Here is a 22,245-nt window from a genome sequence, read left to right on the forward strand (position 1 = left end):
GTAGACATTAATTTTAGGGTCAATTTTCTCCTCTAGGATCTAAGCTCTATAAGGGAAATGACCACGTTAGACCTGTCCATCCCATGTCCTTACCTAACACAGCACCTACGAGAGTAGATGCCCAATAAACATTTACTAAGTGAATGACACTCAAAATTCATGTTTCTAAAAAAACTCACTTTATTCTTAAATGAAAAATGGCATTAATACCCATAATCATTATTGATTATGGAAATTCTTTGCACTTTAAAAAAATGCTATCCTTGACAAAAGTTTTTTATCCTTAATTCAGCATTGCCTAAAAATGTACAGATGACTAGAACAAAACAGCAAAATAACTATGAGGAAATCAGCTCTATCAAGCTACCGTGGCTGTTATTCCATGAAACAGTAATGCTGGACAGTATTTTTTAAACTAAGCACAGTTCTTCCCTTTGTATCCTCCTTCTCAGGCTGCTAATCCATAATCAAACTTCTGGTTCTCATTACTAGATGGCTGGAATCTACCACTTTAGGTAGCAAAATAATAAAATCCAACCAACTGTCCATCAACAGATAAGTAGAGAAAGAAAATGCAATACATACATACAATGGACTATCATTTATCCACAAAAGAAGGAATTAAGTTCTTTAAAATGGAAGAAAAAGAGGAATGAAGTTCTGACACTTGCTACAACATGGATGAATCTTGAAGACATTATGCCAAGGAACCAGAAACAAGAGGACAAATATTGTATAATTCCAATTATATGAAATATCTAGAATTAGACAAATTCATAGGGACATAAAGTAAATTAGAGGTTACCAGCAGCTGAAAGAGGGGGCAAAGGAGTTATTGCTTAATGGTTACAGAACTTCTGTCTGGGGTGATGAAAAGATTTTTGAAATAGACAGTGGGATGGTTACACATATTTTGACCACAGCTTAAAAATTAGTCATGTAAAAACTACTGAATTTGGTATCCTTCAAATGAGTGAATTACATGTTATGTGAATTATATCTCAATAAAGCTAGTGTTAAAAAAAAAAATCCGAACGTTCTAGCAGTGAAAAACGGTAAACAGCCATAGAGTTTCCTTTTGTCCTTAGTATTACAAATAGGTTTGCACACAGAATATGTTACATGCAAACTCTGCTCAGCATGACAGTCTCTTGCTAGACTCTAACTCCTATAAAAGATCAGTTTCTATGCTTGTCATTGAGTCTGATTTTAATTTATTTTCTTTTGGCTGTGTCGGGTCTCCTTTGTGGCATGAGGGATCTCTGATCTTTGTTGTGCTTGTAGGACCTTTTTTTTAAGTTGCAGCACATGTGAACACTTAGTTGTGGCATATGGGATCTAGCTCCCTGACCAGGGATGGAATCCAGGCCCGCTGCACTGGGAGTGCAGAGTCTTAGCCACTGGACCGCCAGGGAAGTCACTGTCAATGATTCTCCAGCTTTAAGAGAATTGTGTAAGATGAGTATGAATTTTGAGGGGGACCTGAATCTCAAAAGAAATCACGGAATTTTAGAACCAGAAAGACTTTCAGATCATCAGGTTCAAAAATAAGCAACATTCTGATGAATGACATTTGAAAGGAAGTGCAGAAAACATGTTTTCTTCATCATTTCAGCTCTACAACAAGGAAAGGAGTAATATTCCAGGCTTCAGTGATGCCATAATCAGACTGCCTGCAGACCCTTCAAGACCCTTCTGCTTCTCAGAAACACTCCCTGTAACACTCACGAAACTGGCTGTGCTGAGGCAGCATGACTGGCTTTCATCCTTCCCTGTCCTCCCTTTCAGAGACTAGCTGCCTAAGGGTCCCCAATTTGATACACTCTGTGCTTTTAGGTAATTTTCACTGACAGGCAACTCTCCAACTGCATTTTCCCCAAACCTGTGGGACACTCAAAGTCACACAAGCAAGAAAGGTAATAAGCATCCAGATGGGCCTTCTGACACCCCAGAGAACCTGCTGGGACCTCCCCCAACACCTGTTCTCACGAGCGCCATGACAGACGTGCCCTCCCAAGAGAGCAGCAATACACCTACCACAGCACAGCAGGACTTCTAGATCCATCCACACTCCTCCTTCACAGAGAAGTCTCCAAACACTTCAGCATTTTCAAAACTCCATACAGGTTTTACAAGATAAAAAGAATCCTGGAGGTAGATGGTGATGACGGTTGCAACATGACTGTACTTAAACCCGCAGAACTGCACACTTAAAAATGGTTCCAGTGGTCAATTTTATGAGTATTTTGTAACAATTTTTTAAACGCACTCTCAGTTCCACATGTTGGCACACAAATTATTCAGTGTGCAGAACATAATCATGCCCCTTTTTCCTTTTCTCCTCCTTCCTTCTAGTTGTCTGATTTGGTGCCAACTGAGAAGCATGGAAACTTGAAAGAAAGTAAGCAGGTGGAAAAAGAAGCTATTTTTGTTTATTTATGGCATGCTTATCTACCTCAAAAAACAGTATGAAGTGAGGAAAGACAAATTAAACTCTTATGATTAAACTTTTAAAAAAATATTAAGCTACTTGTCATTTTCAGTTGTTACGAGGGTTCTGTTAGTTTTTATTCCTAACCCAAGGCATGTGTGTGTGTGTGAGTGAAAGGATGATCCTATCAGAGAAAACAAAGATTGGGGACTACCTATGAATGCCAACCGTCCAATGTACGAATGGACAATAGAACTGGCTATGAAAACTTGAAAGAGAAAAAAGAACCATAAAGGATATATGAAAGAATTATTAAGACTGCTAAACCTATTTCCTCTAAAGTTTCACAACAACTGCATCACACGTTAGGCATTCATTCTTACAAATAAAGCCTTGAATCTTAAAAGTAAAAACTAGTCCTTTTAAGTTTCAAGGTTTAAGCTGACCAGATCATTAGAGTTGGAATATTCATGTTCAGAGCTCAGAAGACAGAAATGAAAACTAGGAATAGTGGCCTCTTAAACTTTTTATAAAAATAATTATTGTAACTTTAAATATAATAACTGGATTAAACTTAGTTATTTCATAGCAAAGTAATAAGGTACAAGGAGGAAACAACCTGTAAGTAGTAAAAAACTGATCATCCAAGACGGGTTCTTCTGTGCACTTTGCTTCACGGTTCCCATGACCGGCCCATACGTGAAGGAGTGTGTCTGTGTGTCTGTATGCATGTGAGCACATGCATGCGTATCTGTGTGTGTGCATTTAAATACAAACTTAGAAGCTCACCCTCACAGATTCAGATTTAGCAAGTATGGGGTAAGGCCTGGTAATCTGTATACTGAAAAGCAACCTGAGAGATTCTGATGATCAACCATGTTTTAGAGTTCAGTTCAGTTCAGCTCAGTCGCTCAGTCGTGTCTGACTCTTTGCGACCTCATGGATCGCAGCACGCCAGGCCTCCCTGTCCATCACCAACTCCCAGAGTTCACTCAGACTCACGTCCATTGAGTCCGTGATGCCATCCAGCCATCTCATCCTCTGTCGTCCCCTTCTCCTCCTGCCCCCAATCCCTCCCAGCATCAGAGTCTTTTCCAATGAGTCAACTCTTTGCATGAGGTGGCCAAAGGACTGGAGTTTCAGCTTTAGCATCATTCCTTCCAAAGAAATCCCAGGGTTGATCTTCAGAATGGACTGGTTGGAGAATATTTTACTTCTCACTTCCTATTTCAACTTATTATGAAGCAACAAAATAGCCTACTGCAGGTCTAACACCATGGTAAAGTTTATATGCACTATTTAAATGTGACAACAGTTCTATAATACAGGAAAGGAAAGTGAAGTCGCTCAGCCGTGTTCAACTCTTTGCAACCCCACGGGACTGTAGCCCACCAGGCTCCTCCATCCATGGGGTTCTCCAGGCAAGAATACTGGAGTGGGTTGCCATTTCCTTCTCCAGGGGATCTTCCCAACTCAGGGATCAAACCCAGGTCTCCCACATTGCAGGGAGATGCTTTAACCTCTGAGCCACCTGGGAAGTCCCTATTATTCCCATTTTACAGTTGAGGAAACTGAAGTCCACAGTAGTTACTTAACAAGATTACTTAACCAGCAATGAGTATAGCCAGAATTCAAACCTATGCTTGTAACTCTCCAAAGCCCAGATCTTCTGGAAGTAGTATGATTTGGAAGAATGAACAACAGCTTCAAAAGCTGAGTTTGAGTCCCAGTTTTGATACATTTCAGACATTAATTGCTCAGTTTCATCTGTTTCCTCATTTGTAACTAAGGCTAATAACAACATCTACCCTGGGCTTTGGCCACCTCATGCGAAGAGTTGACTCACTGGAAAAGACTCTGATGCTGGGAGGGATTGTGGGCAGGAGAAGAAGGGGACGACAGAGGATGAGATGGCTGGATGGCACCACCAACTCAATGGACGTGAGTCTGAGTGAACTCCGGGAGTTGGTGATGGACAGGGAGGCCTGGCGTGCTGTGATTCATGAGGTCGCAAAGAGTCAGACACGACTGAGCAACTGGACTGAACTGACTGATCCTGGGCTTACTTGGTGGCTCAGTGGTAAAGAATCTACCTGCCAATGCAGGAGACAAGAGTTCAATCCCTGATCAGGGAAGACACCACATACTGCGGAGCAACTAAGCCCACGTGCCACAACATTGAAGCCTGTGCTCTAGAGCCTGCAAGCTCCAACTACTGAGCCCACGTGCTGCAACTACTTACGTCTGCATGCCCTAGAGCCTGTGCTCTGCAACAGGAGCCACCAGCGTAAGAAGCCCATGCACCGCAACTAGAGAGCAGCCCCCACTCGCTGTCACTAGAGAAAAAGCCCCCGCAGCAACAAAGATCCAGCACAGTCAAAATTAAATTAAAAAAAAAAAAAAATTTTTTTTAATCAAGAGTTGTCTGTCCACTTGAAATGGCAGCCTTTAAAAAAAAAATTCTATCCTAACTTATAGGGTTATTTTGAGAATCAAGATGTGATTTGATTTAAAATCATGAAAAGGTACAGAAAAACAAACTATTAGTGGAGAAGATGGAGAACACTAAAAACAGCATGGCACAGACTTCATTTGAATTTGTTATTTGAATCCAAGTTCTGCTATTTCCTAGCGGTGTGACCTTAGGGAAGTTACTTGTCTTTTCTGTGCAATCATTTCTTCATCTGTAAAATGAAGACTATAATAGAACCAATTTCAGAATTCTGTGGAGATTAAATGAATTCAGCTCAATTCAGTTGGTCAGTCGTGTCCGACTCTTTGCGACCCCATGGACTGCAGCACGCCAGGCCTCCCTGTCCATTGCCAACTCCCGGAGCTTACTCAAACTCATGTCCATTGAGTTGGTGATGCCATCCAACCATCTCATCCTGTAGTCCCCTTCTCCTCCCACCTTCAATCTTGCCCAGCATCAGGGACTTTTCAAATGACTCAGTTCTTTGCATCAGGTGGCCAAAGTATTAGAGTTTCAGATTCAGCATCAGTCCTTCCAATGAATATTCAGGACTTATCTCCTTTAGGATGGACTGGTTGGATCTCCTTGTAGTCCAAGGGACCCTTAAGAGTCTTCTCCAACACCACAGTTCAAAATCATCAGTTCTTCAGTGCTCAGCTTTCTTTATAGTCCAATTATCACATCCATACATGACTACTGGAAAAACCATAGCCTTGACTAGACGGACCTTTGTTGGCAAAGTAATGTCTCTGCTTTTGAATATAGTGTCTAGGTTGGTCATAACTTTCCTTCCAAGGAGTAAGCGTCTTTTAATTTCATGGCTTAGTCACCATCTGCTGTGATTTTAGAGCCCCCTCCAATAAAGTTCATTTTAAATGCTTAGAAAAGTATTTGTCACATGGTAAGCACTCAAGGGTTAGATGCTTGAATGATACCCGATTTTGTAAATGAAGCATCATATCCAAAAAAAGAGTTAAAATACCTAGTGACAGTACAAAAAGAGCCTAAAACATACTGGGATTTCCTCCCTTTATAAAAATCTGGGTATGTAAATCCCTCCAATTTGGGGATCAAATATTCTGAGTAGTTTCAATTTTCAACTAAACTTTGTGGCCTCCAAAATATTTCATTCAAGTAAATTCTTAAGATCACTGTAAAGTGTTAGCCAATGCTTCATTTTTAAATATCTTTCCTTTTTATCTAAAACTCTCTCACCAATTTAAAAAAATAATTTTGTTAAGGTATTAACACAGTTTTGTCATCAGATTTTAGAGAACTTCCCTCTGCCTCAAATATCCTCCTACAAAATTTGACTTAATTCAAAAGCTGAGTAGCTTACAAAAGGAAAAACCTAACAATGAGCTAAATCCAAAAAAAGTCTGTGTGATATGTCAAAAGGAAACAGCACTAGTTTTACATGAGTTATTTACTAAGAATAACAAAGAGGAAGTGATGAGGGAACAATTCGCACCCAAAGAATACAATCTGAAAATGCTCTAAGTGCTTTTCTGCCAGGGTAGTATATGATCAGGTCTGCAACTGCAGACAGAGTCAAATAAAGTTGGCACCGCACTGAGAAATCACAGCTGGGAGTTATCTGACATGTCCAATATGCAACAGGAAATGCTGCCAGAGATCTAATAGGTGACACTCCTTTCCTTTTTGTCCTTTTTTCTGAGTTGTCAACAAACCAAAACAAAAATGCTCCAGAAGCTCTATTACTAGCTAAAAGTTAAACACAAAAATTCCATTGCAGTTATTTAAAAAACTGCTAAGATGCTGAATCTGAGCAGACACCAAATAAGGTCTGTTTCTGTCAACAATTATACAGTGCTTCCTGGAATATATTAACGGTAGAGCCCAAATGAGCATTTCTATAACAGAGCTATCTATCATATCTTCAACATTCTAATTACCTTAAGCTTCAATAATGAAGATTAATTATAAATTTCAAAACATTAGGATAAGTCCCTGGAGGTCAACTAAACCACAAAAATAAAATGAAAAATTAATTTTAGATAACTTGAATAAATACCCACGTAAAGAGACAGTAACTGCATTTTATTCTAATACAGTATTTTGGAGGCTATATTTAACATCTAATTCACAGTAAACATTCTAAACTAACTCAGTGAAGGAATCTCTGTGTTTCCCCCCCCAGCATCTTTACAACATTCTCTTTCGTGCATCTCAGTGGTGAGCAGGGTTTTCTAGACATACCTCTCTGGCAATGCTGCTCAGAGCTTCATCTTCTGCAGAAAATCGGTCTTTCACAGGTGTCCTCTTCCTTCCAGAACCAGGAGTCCCCATCTTGTCTTCTAAATAGTCTTTAAACAATGAAATGTGACTTCACGGTTTTCAGCCCTGAAATAAAAAAGAAACAGAATAATTTAGGATATTTCTCTTTATATAGTTTTAATACTCATTTATACTTTTAACAATGAGAAACTATATTTATGTATCAATTACTGAAATCAGTCACCACTTTGTCTTTCACTATCAGTTTTTTCCCAAATAAATTTTAGAATATTTAAATTTATACTAATTACTAAACCTCCTATGCTTTTCACCATATTATTCAAGCAATCTATGAGAACGTATTACATTAGCTTCAGAAAACACAAACAGCAATAATTTTACTTAAGTTTAAAGTTACTAGAGCTATTTCTAAAATCTATTTCCATTCTAGAGAGAAAAAAACATTTCACAGAAGTCTTTCAGCCTAAGACTTTGAGAGCACATATTCAAGAAAGTTTAATACAGAGCCTTAAAGCTACAAAGGCAACTTGGCTTTTAGTGTAAATCAAGAAACAATTCCACTTAAACCACTGTTGTGTAGTGGCTAAGTTGTGACCAACTCTGCAACCCCACAGACTATAGCCCGCCAGGTTCCTCTGTCAATGGGATATTATAGGCAGAAATACTGGAGCGGGTTGCCATTTCCTTTTCCAGGAGCTACTCCCGATCCAGGGATCGAACCTGGGCCTCCTGCATTGGCAGGTGGATTCTTTACCACTGAGCCACCAGGGAAGTTACCATATTGAAAAAAAAAAAAAAGAATGTTTATTATTCTGCAGTTAGCAATAAACAACAACATCTGTTGTTCAGTCTTTGAGTCGGGTCCAACTCTTTGCGATCCCATGGACTGCAGTGTGCCAGGCTTCCCTGTCCTTCACTTTCTCCTGGAGTTTGCTCAAACTCATGTCCATTGAGTCAGTGATAACTATCTAACCATCTCATCCTCTGCTGCCTCCTCCTCCTTTTGCCTTAAATCTTTCCCAGCATCAAGGTCTTTCCCAATGAGTTGGCTCCTCGCATCAGGTGGCTAAAGTACTGAAGCTTCAGCATGAGTTCTTCCAATGAATATTTAAGGTTGATTTCCTTTAGGATTAGTCTTCCCTGGTGGCTCAGATGGTAAAGCGTCTGCCTGCAATGCGGGAGACCCGGGTTCAATCCCTGGGTCAGGAAGATCCCCTGGAGAAGGAAATGGCAACCCACTCCAGTACTCTTGCCTGGAAAATTCCATGGACCGAGGAGCCTGGTAGGTTACAGTCCATGGGGTCACAGAGAGTTGGACACGACTGAGCGACTTCACTTTCACTTCCTTTAGGATTGACTGGCTTGATCTCCCTGCTGTCCAAGGGACTCTCAAGAGTCTTCCCCAGCACCATAGTTCAAAAGCATCAATTCTTCAGTGCTCAGCCTTCTTTACAGTCCAACTCTCACATTTGTATATGAGTACTGGAAAAATCGTAGTTTTGACTATATGGACCTTTTTCAGCAAGATGATGTCTCTGCTTTTCAATACATTGCCTATGTTTGTCATAACTTTCCTTCCAAAGAGCAAGCGTCTTTTAATTCTGTGGCTGAACCCACTGTCTGCAGTGATTCTGGAGCCCAAGAAAATAAAGTCTGTCACTGTTTCCAATTTTTCCCCTTCTATTTGCCATGAAGTGATGGGACCAGATGCCATGATCTTAGTTTTCTGAATGTTGAGTTTTAAGCCAGCTTTTTCACCTTTGCCCTTCATGGATCACAGTCTTGGGGCAAAGGGGCTTGTGTAACTCAATGAAACTATGAGCCATGCCATAGAGGGCCACCCAAGACAGATGGATCATAGTTGAGAGTTCTGACAAAACGTGGTCAACTGGAGGAAAGAATGGCAAACCACTCCAGTGTTCTTGGCTTGAGAACAACCCCATGAACAGTATGACAACCAACGTCTAGGGCAACAAATCCTGAATGCCTGCTATTGCCAGGTAGGTACTATGGGAGGTGTTAAAAATACAGTGATGAACAAAAGAGTGATGAGATAGGCCAATGACTAAGAATATGTCTATGGGTCTATTATTACTGTTATGAAAAAATAGATGTATTTTTACAAAGTGAAAGTGAAGTGAAGTCACCCAGTCGTGTCCGACTCTTTACGACCCCATGGACTAGTAGCCTACCAGGCTCCTCCCTCCATGGGATTCTCCAGGCAAGAGTACTGGAGTGGGTTGCCATTTCCTTCTCCAGGGGATCTTCCCAACCCAGGATTCAAACCTGGGTCTCCCACATTCCAGGCAGACGCTTTAACCTCTGAGTCACTGGGGAAGCCAAGAAAAAAGTCATCTGCTAGGATTAAATAACAAGGACGATAAAGACCATCTAATCTCTAGCACAGGGTATCTGAAATTAAAGACACTAGTGAGAGAATGCATCCCAAATTACATGACTCCTTCTCTCCTATACACATTCCTGGGCATGTAGCTTTTTTAATGAAATATCCATTCGTTTTTTCCTAGCTTTAACAAAATAAACTGGCGAGGGACTTCCCTGGTGGTTCAGTGGTTAAGAATCAGCCTTCTAGAATGCAGAGGACACAAGTTTGAGCCCTGGTTGAAGGACTGGGATCCCACATGCCATGGAACAACTAAGCTCATGAGCCACACTACTGAAGCCCCCAGGGCGTAACTAGAGAGCCTGTGCACAGCAACAAAAGATGCCGAGTGCTACAACCAAGACCTGACACAAGTAAACAAAATAAATAATACACAAACCGGCAAATTTTCATTTGATGAGAAGCCACAAAGAAAATCTCAAGTAAGTTTGTCCTAATAGAATACACTACTGAATATATTAAAAGTATAAGTGACTTTAATGTATTGGAATGAACTTACTTGATCCAAGCAAAATAAAACAGAACTCATCAATTCATTCTGCCCAAAAACGTTCTCTTTGCTGAAAATTGAGGCCATTCCTAGCTTAGCTGACTCCGTTTTTTAATTCCTACACAGCTGGCCTGTTCTGTTTGTCAATCAGAATGAACACTGATAATAGTTTTATTATTCTGCCACAGAAAATATACCTCTATACAAGAAAGTCCATGCAGTCGATGGGGTTGCAAAGAGTCTGACATGACTGAGCGATTGAACTGATACAAGAAAAGGATCATTTAAATGGAAACAGAAGGAAAAAAAATAAGAATGTATATCTGAAGGCAGCACCTGATTAAATCCTAGCCATGAATCAAGACAATTTCTAGAAAGCACAGACGATTTTTTTTCCCCCCAGAAATCTGCCATCATTCTTAGCTTCAGCACCATTTTAAAGATCATTCACTTGTTTAACAGTAATGCTGTATAAATACCAGTCACCCACTGAGAGGAAAGCAGCATGCAACAGAAGGTTCCTTTTCAGACTGGAGTGACAATTTAGCTGATGCTCTGTGGGTCATCCAATATTTGCCCTTCAGCTGACTTTCCAAGGAGTCACTGAAAGACATTTCACAGAAGTGGGATACAAAACATAGGCATTTTCCAATTCCAGACACACAAAAATAAGTAGAGAAGAGAGAAAGATTTGGCTGGAACTGTAGCAAAGTTTAACAGTAGTTTTATTAAAAGACTGAGTTTTTTTCTTCTTGATTCTCTAAAACTTCAGTAGCATTGGGGGGAAAGAGATGCATTTACAAATAAAAGCTTTCGTATCAGAGACTAAACTGGCCCCAAAGTGGACTGCACCCAAATCAGGCCCAATATGCTACCCAGCTGAGACACGCTATCTGACACCAACACCAGTGGCATCCTTCTGAATAGAGGATTTCTTTCTCCTCTTTTCCCATAATCCATTTCCCTTCTTTCTCAACTAACACACTGCCTCAGACCTTAGAGCTGCCAGGATATTCCTTAGTACACAGGTTTACATAAATAATTATCTCTTCTAAGGTGCTTCCCTGGTGGCTCAGTGGTAAAGAATCCGCCTGCCAATGCAGGGGACATGGGTTCGAGCCCTGATCCAGGAAGATCCCCACATGCCATGGAGTAACTAAGCCCACGCGTAACTGCTGAAGCCCAAGCGCCCTAGCGCCTGCGCTCTGCAACAAGAAAAGCCACTGCAACGAGAAGCCAGTGCATTGCAACAAAGACCCACACCGCCAAACATAAATTACATAAACCAAAAGTTTTTAAAAGAATTATCTTTTCTTACAAATGCCTAAAAACCAAAACTGTTTCAACAAGCTCCAGGCTAAGCCACCCTGAGAGAAAGTTGACAGCGAAAAGGACAGAGGCGCAGGATCACAGGGAGGAAGTGGAGACCACTTCCTGTCTCCCGTGTCCTCTGAGACCCATCTACAAGGGCTCCCAGGCGTCCTCATGCATAGCTGGCCAGATCCCGCCACCTTTTTCATCTGCACGTGAGGCAGATCAGTCATTACCTATTTCAAAGAAACAACTGAGGGCTTTTGAAAAAATTACTTTGTTTGTTTTCTGTAAGGAGACATCCTTATTGACATCAGAAAAATGTAAGGTTTTCAGTTCCTATGCAACCATCTTCTAATAACTCTAGAAGAGTCTACATCACTGACAGGGGGACGCCTTGAAAGAAATAAGGATTCTGGCACAGACAATAGAAAACTACTTTTCAATGAAATGACAAAATTAAAGATAGACTCGAAGGTGACCTCAAATAAATTATTTCCAGGTTTGGATTCTAAAGGATTCTAAAGTAAATTTCTATTCCAAGGAGGTTTTCTCAAGAACAGTTTTCTTTGGGAGCCATGTTAATTTCTTCCAGCTTTTCCTTAGTGCTATCAACCAAACCCAGAGCTAAACGTTTACACCCCCTGACAAGAACAAAACTGCCTGCATTTTTGTGAACTCCTTTATCCAATGTCAAGTTGATTTTCTCCAGATGGTTTTGTCATTAAGTATTTGTCTACCTAAAGGAAAGAAAGGGTGCTGTGAAATATAAACCTTCCAAAACAGACATATCAATAAGGCTTTCTCTTCTCCAATAAGCTTCTCATGCAATACATTTCTGAAAAATAGGCATTTTGCCACATTAAGTGGTATTTCAATCATGATACAGTTCACTTTTATGAGAACAGAGTATCAGTGTGTCATATGCTAAATATAGCACATTTAGTTCTGTCTGGATCCTGATGGTTGCAGTTCCCTTATATCGTAAGTATTATATTTCATCATAGAGAATTCAACATACTGGCGTTAAGTCTTTTGTGTCAGCATTGTCATTACAGGTAACCCAAGTCCATACAATAAAACATGTGGTAGTTACTTATAAGCAAATCCCAAGATTCAGAATGGCACCTGAACTGCAATTAGAGCGACTGGAGCTGCTGCCATTGGATAAGATTTAGAGCGAGAGGCTCTGAGCTGGTTGCGTGACCAGTTGCTGCTCTGCTCTTCCTACTGCCTACGCCTTCCTTTCTTCACCCAAAGAGCAGAAATAACAACTGTCCCCACTATCTGACATGGCTAATGTGAGGCTCAAGTGAGTTAAGATAAATGCAAGCACTTAGCAGACAAAATGTTTCAAGGGTCTTGAACTAACTAGCTCTTTTACATATTTAGCTTATGAAGCTGACAAAAGGGCATTCTAGTCTTTCTTTAAAATTTTTTATTTTTAACTAAACAAAAGTATCCTCAAAATTGCTTCTACCAGTATGCTTCTTGTGATATCGCTGGCCATGCTAAAAAACATTTTAAGGTACTCTGTGGTATTCAAAGTCTTTTTTGGAAAATCTGAATGACTACACAAGTTCAGAGGTATAACTGTATAATGCGTGTTAGTCACCTTATTAGAACACAAAGTGACTTAGAAAGACAAAGGTCATTAAATGGTACACTTAAGATCTGTGCATATATCTCTATGTAAATTCCACCTCACAAGAAAAGGACCTTCAAACAAATACTGACCTCTAGTCAATGATGCACATACTGAAACATTTAGAGTTGAAGCGTACTGATGCTGCTGCTGCTAAGTCACTTCAGTCGTGTCCGACTCTGTGCGACCCCATAGATGGCAGCCCACCAGGCTCCTCCATCCCTGGGATTCTCCAGGCAGGAACACTGGAGTGGGCTGCCACTTCCTTCTCCAATGCATGAAAGTGAAAAGTGAAAGTGAAGTCACTAAGTCGTGTCCAACTCTCAGCGACGCCATGGACTGCAGCCCACCAGGCTCCTCCGTCCATAGGATTTTCCAGGCAAGAGTACTGGAGTGGGGTGCCATTGCCTTCTCCGGAAGTGTACTGATACCTTCTACTTATTTTGAAATGCATCCAAAAATAAGGAATAATGGATAGAGAGAAGAATGGATAAAGGACTATATGGGTGACAACATATAATAAAATATTAGTAGTAGAATCCAGGTGGTAGGTACAAGAGTGTTCACAGACCTCTGTCAACTTTTTTTTCTTCAGCCGTGCCATGCAGCTTGCAAGATCTTAGTTCCCTCACCAGAAATCAAACCTGGGCCCCTGCAGTGAAAGTGTGGAGTCCTAACTACTAGACCACCAGGGAGTTCCCTCAACTTTTTTGTATGTTTGAGATTTTTTTTTATAGTAAAGTGCTGGGAAAAAAGTAACTGTTTGACAAAGGTAGATGACTACATGAACAAAAGGCATGGTAACTGGGAATTGCAATTAAAAAATCTTGCTTTGAAATAAAAAGGAAGGCAGAGGTAATCACAGTATAGAAGAACACCAATAGTTATGTATACATTAGAAAGATTCAGGGAAAAGAAGAGAACATGAATTCCTGGACTAAAAGAGAAAAAAAAAATGGAGGAGGGGGAAGGGCACAAAGAGCAGGGGGAGGAGGGGGTAAAGAAAAATGCAAGGAAGGGAGGGAGGGACTGCAAAGACATCAATTCTGAAATATCTAGTTGAGATCATTACACAGAACCCACAAAAGCAACTAAAGGAACACCCAGAACTTGAGGCAGAGTAAAAAATGAAAAATACATATATGAGGCAAAACTGGAGGGCCTGGTAGGACAAAGAAAGATAGATACTAAATATAAACTAAATCTCAGGAAAGGTATCAGAACCTATAATGGTTAATTTAGACTCCTCTTTTATAAAATACAATGCCTATAAAAGGTCAAAGACTCGTATAGTCACATCTCCTACTTCCACACTCAGTCGTCCTAAGAACTGCCAAAAATGTTTTTTAAAGTCTAATATTTTGAATATATAGTATTCTTATATACCCAATACAACCAATAATCTTTCCATTTCCTCTTTTCATAAGAGTACATGCCAGGGGCGAGCTTCCTTCCTTGCTAACAATGTTATTCAATAAACGAACTCTAATGGGCTGTATGTCCAACATGATTTGATTTATAATACTGCAGCATCAACTGTGCAGAGCCTAAATCAGGAAGAGGTACTCTTACCAACAACTGCATTCTCAGTTTGCCCTAAGAAGTAAACCATGTTCAAGTAGTACCATTTGAACGGACTCCTTTCCCCACACCTTTAATTATTTCAGAAATATATAGTCGCATGTTCAGAGACTGAATGGGAAGGAGAGAGAAAATTACATACAGTTGAAGATAGGTCCCTCTTAAAAGTGTGAAATAAAGCAGAAAACAAGAAAACAGCAGAGGTACTAGGGTTAAAAATAGACGCTCAGGTGACCAAAAAAAAAACCCCAAACAAAAGTGATAAAACCCCAAACAAAGGAAAAATGTAGAAGTGTAAAATAAGGATATGATTTTCTAATGTAACATGAAGGAGATTCTAAAATTAGGAAATTTTAATCAAAGAAATCATATACCTTTAATTTTTCCCTTTTCAATGAAGATCTACTGGAAAATTTGCAAGGCACTACATACATACTAATCACTGCCTTGAAAGTGGAAGAAAGAGTACAATAGGAAAATTAATATCGTATAAAGGTCAGAGAGAATGTAGCTATACCATTTCTATGTATTCTTTCTTTTTTAAAAATCAAATAATTAATTTATTTATTGGCCACACTGCAGGGCATGTGAGAACTTAGTTCCCTGACCAGAGATCAAACCCATGCCCCGTGCAGCGGAAGTGAGAGTCTTAACCCCTGGACATCAGGGAAGTCCTGTCTACATACACTTTCTCACTATTGAGAGAATGGTGTTCTCTGAAGCACAAAGGTTTTTATTTTGAGGAAGTCAATTCATCTATTTTTTTCTTTGGTTGTAAGACTTTGATGGTGCATAGCTAAGAAAGCACTGTCCACCCCAAGGTGACAAAGATTTACTCCATTTTCTTCTAAGAGTTTTATACCTTTAGCTTTTACATAATCCATTCTGAGTTAGTTTTCTATATGGTGTGATGCAGGGATCCAACTTCATTCTTTTGCATGTGGATATCTACTTTTTCCAGTACTATTTGTTTAAAAGACAGTTCTTTCCCTCCTGAACTGTCTTGGTACCCTTGTTAAAAATCAACTAAATATAAAAGTAAAGGTTTATTTCTGGCCCCACAATTCCATTCCATTGATTAATATGTATATCCTTATGCCAGTATTACACCGCTTGATTACTGTAGCTTTAGAGTAAGTTTTAAAATTAGGAAGTATGAGACCTCCAACTTTGTTCCTCTTTAAGATTGTATTGCCTGTTCTGGGTCCCTTATCTTGCCATATAAATTTTAAGGGACACGACTATTTCTGCACCAAAAATTGAATTCTGCACTGTCCAAGATCAATTCGTACAGCAGTGTCATCTTAACAATATTAACATTTCAAAACATGAACATGGAATGTCTTGCCATTTATATAGATCTTTAATTTCTTTCTCTAATATTTTGTGATTTTCAATGAACAGGTCTTGAACTATTTAAACGTCTTTTCCCATCACAAGGGTCATTTTAAAGATCAAGTGGATATATTGAGTATGTTTTTATAAACTGTAAAATGTTTCAACAAGGTGTAACTGATACCAAAAAAAAAAATCTGAAATCACAATAGCAAAAGAAGTGACAAAGCAAAACTCAGAAGTAAATCCCGTGGCAAAAGTTAAGCTCCGTTGAGCCACAAGTGGGTGGGTAGGTGGGTGGGGAGCTGGGTATTTTCAAACACAAATCTAAACCTAAATCTAATCTAACACCAGACCTACATACTTTGTGGGAAGGCATTTTTCTCTATTTCCAATTAACTAGATATGTTCAGTTCAGTTGCTCAGTCGTGTCCAACTCTTTGTGACCCCATTGACTGCAGCACACCAGGCCTCCCTGTCCATCACCAACTGTCGGAGTTTACACAAACTCATGTCCATCGAGTCGGTGATGCCATCCAGCCATCTTATCCTCTGTCGTCCCCTTTGCCCTCCCACCTTCAATCTTGCCCAGCATCAGGGTCTTTTCAAATGACTCAGTTCTTCGCATCAGGTGGCCAAAGTATTGGAGTTTCAGCTTCAGCATCAGTCCTTCCAATGAATATTCAGGACTGATTTCCTTTAGGATGGACTCCTTGGATCTCCTCGCAGTCCAAGGGACTCTCAAGAGTCTTCTCCAACACCACACTTCAAAAGCATCAAATATTCAGCGCTCAGCTTTCTTTATAGTCCAACTCTCACATCCATACATGACTACTGGAAAAACCATAGCTGTGACTAGATGGACCTTTGTCAGCAAAGTAATGTCTCTTTTTACTATGCTGTCTAGGTTAGTCATAGCTTTTCTTCCAAGGAGCAAGCATCTTTTAATTTCATGGCTGCAAACACCATATGCAGTGATTTTGGACCAAAGAAAATAAAGTCTCTCACTGTTTCCATTGTTTCCCCATCTATTTGCCATGAAGTGATGGAACCAGATGCCATGATCTTAGTTTTCTGAATTTTGAGCTTTGAGCCAACTTTTTCACTCTCCTCTTTCATTTTCATCAAGAGGCTCTTTAGTTCTTCACTTTCTGCCATAAGGGTAGTGTCATCTGTATATCTGAGGTTATTGATATTTCTGCCTGCAATCTTGATTCCAGCTTGTGCTTCATCCAGCCTGGCATTTCACATGATGTACTCTGCATATAAGTTAAATAAGCAGGGTGACAATATACAGCCTTGATGTACTCCTTTCGCGATTTGGAACCAGTCTGTTGTTTCATGTCTAGTTTTAATGTTTGCTTCTTGGCCTGCATACAGATTTCTCAAGAGGCAAGTCAGGTGGTCTAGTATTCCCATCTCTTAAAGAATTTTCCACAGTTTGTTGTGATCCACACAGTCAAAGGCTTTGGCAGGGGAGGGAGGTGGGAAGGGGGTTCAGGATGGGGAACACACGTACACCTGTGGCAGATTCATGTTGCTGTATGCCAAAACCAATACCATATTGTAAAGTAATTAGCATCCAATTAAAATAAATAAATTTATATTTTTTAAAAAAAGGCTTTGGCATAGTCAATAGAGCAGAAGTAGATGTTTTTCTGGAACTCTCTTGCTTTTTCGATGATCCAATGGATGTTGGCAATTTGATCTCTGGTTCTTCTGGCTTTTCTAAATCTACCTTGAACATCTGGAATTTCACAGTTCATGTATTGTTGAAGCCTGGCTTGGAGAATTTTGAGCATTCCTTTGCTAGTGTGTGAGATGAGTGCAATTGTGCGGTAGTTTGAACATTCTTTGGCATTGCCTTTCTTTGGGATTGGAATGAAAATTGACCTTTTCCAGTCCTGTGGCCACTGCTGAGTTTTCCAAATTTGTTGGCATATTGAGTGCAGCACTTTCAACACCATTATCTTTTAGGATTTGAAATAGCTCAACTGGAATCCCATCACCTCCACTAGCCTTGTTCATAGTGATGCTTCCAAAGGCCCACTTGACTTTGCATTCCAGGATGTCTGGCTCTAGGTGAGTAATCACACCATTGTGGTTATCTGGGTCATGAAGATCTTTTTTTGTATAGTTCTTCTGTGTATTCTTGCCATCTCTTAATATCTTCTGCTTCTGTTAGGTCCATACCATTTCTGTCCTTTATTGTGCTCATCTTTGCATGAAACGTTCCTTTGGTATCTCTAATTTTCTTGAAGAAGATCTCTAGTCTTTCCCATTTTATTTTCCCCCATTTCTTTGCACTGATCACTGAGGAAGGCTTTCTTATCTCTCCTGCTGTTCTTTGGAATTCTGCAAATGGGTATATCTTTCCTCTTCTCCTTTGCCCTTCCCTTCTCTTCTTTTCTCAGCTATTTGTAAGGCCTCCTCAGACAACCACTTTGCTCTTTTGCGTTGCTTTTTCTTGGGGACGGTCTTGATCACTGCCTCTTGTACAATGTCACGGACCTCTGTCCACAGATCTTCAGGCACTGTATCAGATCTTATCCTAGGTATGAAGCAACATTAAAAAGAACTACCTGTTCTCCTACTAAACTTAAAAGGTGTGTTTTCTTTCTGAAATATGTGTAATTGTAACTGAAATACTTTCCTGAAAAAAAGTAAAAATCAAAATATGATAGAAGAATAAGGTATCTGCCAACTAGAACAAAGAAATAGCCATTAACGTTACCAAGTCTTGGGTAAGACATCAATGTTCAACTCTACATGTTTTTATGATCAGAGCAAAATTCTTTGAAATTCTGGGTTTCTCTTTAGATCCCTATGATTCTTCCACCATGCATTCACCCACTGGGGGAAAAATAGTGGTGACACAAGGTCCTTTTATAGCAGAAACGAAGATGCCAACATTTCCCTTCTCTTGGGCCATACTGGTCAGGTTTGTGTAGCTTAAACTTGTCTTGCTGCTGCTGCTAAGTCGCTTCAGTCATGTCCAACTCTGTGTGACTCCACAGACGGCAGCCCACCAGGCTCCGCCGTCCCTGGGATTCTCCAGGCAAGAACACTGGAGTGGTTTGCCATTTCCTTGTCCAATGCATGAAAAAATAATTCCCTGAAATGGTAGGCAAGGTACTGATTAGGCTCATAAAAGCAAGAAGTCAACAGATAAAATATGATGTAAGCACAGTGTTCGTGAGGGAAGGATTAGAGAAGAGAGCACAGCTGCGAGTCGGTGAGCCATGTGCCAGTCCAATCCAAAGACACAGGCAATGAGGGCCACTCCAGACACATCACTTCTGCTCATAAAAGACGCAATACCAACACTTGGTGGGCTCCTTTTTATAAAAATGAACAGACCCTCCCATACCTGCTCATCCACTACCCCCAACCCCCCAACACACATGCTGACATTCGCACACACAAAGAGAAAGAAATCATTAATAAAATAACTTCTCTGGGACTTCCCTGGTGGTCCAGTGGCTACGATTCCACTCTCCGACGCAGGGGGCCTAGGTCTGATCCCTGGTCAGGGAACTAGTCCCGCATGCCACAACCAAAGAGCATGCATGTCGCAACCAAGATTCCACATGCTGCAACTAAGAGCCACTGCAGCCAGATTAATTCTAGAAAGTAATAACTTTTCTGAAGTTAAGGCCATGAGTCACCAGATTAAAAGGCCTACAGAATGTACAAGTCCTGAATCTACACCAAGGTATTTCACAGGGAATTCTTACAGTTAATTTCAAACATGGGAACAAAAATGATTTACAAGTTTTCCAGGGATGAAAAGATCAGGTCACAGATAAAGGATTAACAATTAGAATGGTTTCAGTCTTCCGGTAACAAAAATAATTCTGGCAACAAGAAGACAATAGAGTGATGCCTTCACATTCCTGAATGAAAATTACAGACCCCCGTGTGGCTTAAGCCCAGCCACACTGCTCTGTTCTCATGCACGCATGCTCGGCTGTGTGTGTGTGTTAGTCACTCAGTCATGCCCAACTTTTTGTGACCCAAGGACTGTAGCCTGCCAGGCTCCTCTGTCCATGGGAATTTTCCAGGCAAGAATACTGGAGTAGGTTGCCATTTTCTCCCACAGGGTCTATTCTCAAACTTGATTACAAAAGACTTCAGGGTACCCACGTTTTCAAAAAATTTATCTTTTACACCCTATGTTAATAAGTTACTAAAGGTACCTCTCTAATAAAAGAGAAAATCAAAAAGGAGGAAACATAGCATACAGGAAATAAATCCAAGACCGAAGAGGTGAACGGGATCAAGCCATCCAGGGTGATGGGCATCCCAGGAAGAAAGCTGCAGACGGAAGCAGCCACTGGTTCCAGAGACATAATAGAGGGCGGCATCGCCCAAATCTCCACAGCCTTTCAGACTTGAAGTTCCCATGGTTCCACCCTCTGCTGCCTAGATGGGAGGGAGGCCATATTTCACACCACAGATATATTCCACTTTTACCTACGGCTAACAGATAGAGCAGGAAGAGCCTGAAAGAACAGTGTACTTCCCCAACCATATTTCTTCTTGGTACTTAATACCTTGTAAAGACTTCAGCTCCACCAGGTGCCCTGACTGTGATGAGTCTTAGGGTTTCTCAGGACTTATTAGCAAACTTTTCCAAGGACTTAGCAGAAAGGACTCAAGAAAGACTCTGTTCAGCTTATCTGCTCCTGTCAGCCTTCATTTAATAGTAGCAACATGGACCTTTCTGTTCTTAACTAGGTTTATATTTGCCATTCAGTTTTTCAAAGCTGTCAAAACAGATACTGCCTAGGGATAAATACTATGGTAGAAATTGGCCTACTGTTCATTGAGTCATTTCCCTTTTTGGCTCACAGTCACACTGCATTTCTGGGGCTTCCCAGGTTGCACAGTGGTAAAGAGCCCATTTGCAATGCAGGAGATGCAGGAGACTCGGCTTCGAACCCTGAGTCAGGAAGATCCCTGGAGAAGGAAATGGCAGCCCACTCCAGTACTCTTGCCTGGAGAATCCCATGGGCAGAGGAGCCTGGTGGGCTGCAGTGCATGGGGTCTCTAAGAGTCGGACACGACCGGGCAACTGAGCACACACGCATGCTACATTTCACAACCTTCCTTGCATGAGGAGCAGCTATTCGACTGATTCTGGCTCATGGAATGTGGACAAAAATGACGTATGTACTAGTCCAGGCACACCAAACTTGCCATGGAACCCACCACACTCCCTCTCTTTGCCCTTGAATCTGCCAGCCAGAGGCAGAGAGTTCAGTGCAAGTGTGAAAGTCTCTGAGTCCCATGGAAAAGCAGAGTCACTAAATGAAAGTGGTCTGGGTCCTCAGGTGACTGAGTGGAACCAGCTACTCCTTTGCCAGTAGGAGTGAGAAAGAAGCTTTAATGTGTTAAACTACTGACACTTCAGTGTTGTTTGTTACAGTAGGTTAGCCTAACTGACAGACACAAAAAGGTGATCAAACCATTCAGTTTCTCAAAATTAAGTCACAAATTGACTAGGAATACATATTTGGAGGAAGGGATGTGATTACAAAGCAAGGCAGGGAATGGTTCCAAAAGAGTTCAGTTCAGTTCAGTCGCTCAGTCGTGTCTGACTCTTTCTGACCCCATGAATCGCAGCACGCCAGGCCTCCCCGTCCATCACCAACTCCCGGAGTTCACTGAGACTCGCGTCCATTGAGTCAGTGATTCCATCCAGCCATCTTATCCGCTGTCGTCCCCTTCTCCTCCTGCCCCCAATCCCTCCCAGCATCAGATTCTTTTCCAATGAGTCAACTCTTCGCATGAGGTGGCCAAAGTACTGGAGTTTCAGCTTTAGCATCATTCCTTCCAAAGAAATCCCAGGGCTGATCTCCTTCAGAATGGACTGGTTGGATCTCCTTGCAGGCCAAGGGACTCTCAAGAGTCTTCTCCAACACCACACTTCAAAAGCATCAATTCTTCAGTGCTCAGCTTTCTTCACAGTCCAACTCTCACATCCATACATGACTACTGGAAAAACCATAGCCTTGACTAGATGGACCTTAGTCGGCAAAGTAATGTCTCTGCTTTTGAATATGCTATCTAGGTTGGTCATAACTTTTCTTCCAAGGAGTACGCGTCTTTTAATTTCATGGCTGCAGTCACCATCTGCAGTGATTTTGGAGCCCCCCAAAATAAAGTCTGACACTGTTTCCCCATCTATTTCCCACGAAGTGATGGGACCAGATGCCATGATCTTCGTTTTCTGAATGTTGAGCTTTAAGCCAACTTTTTCACTCTCCTCTTTCACTTTCATCAAGAGGCTTTTGAGTTCCTCTTCACTTTC

The 22,245-nt window shown here is 40.8% G+C and overlaps 1 protein-coding gene across 14 annotated transcripts in view; it reads right to left on the bottom strand.

Annotated features, from left to right (window-relative positions):
* LRRFIP2 (LRR binding FLII interacting protein 2) overlaps positions 1–22,245 on the bottom strand; it is a 110,814-nt gene that overhangs the window by 77,587 nt on the left and 10,982 nt on the right. For all 14 annotated transcript variants that reach the window (XM_040246253.1, XM_040246252.1, XM_040246247.1 and 11 more), the window contains exon 2: positions 7,125–7,268. In XM_040246253.1, the coding sequence (XP_040102187.1) occupies positions 7,125–7,214 (90 nt within the window). In that variant the 5' untranslated portion in view covers positions 7,215–7,268. The remainder of the gene's footprint in view (positions 1–7,124; positions 7,269–22,245) is intronic.

Source organism: Oryx dammah, unplaced genomic scaffold, assembly GCF_014754425.2.
Source record: "Oryx dammah isolate SB20612 unplaced genomic scaffold, SCBI_Odam_1.1 HiC_scaffold_9, whole genome shotgun sequence".
Lineage (NCBI taxonomy): Eukaryota > Metazoa > Chordata > Mammalia > Artiodactyla > Bovidae > Oryx > Oryx dammah.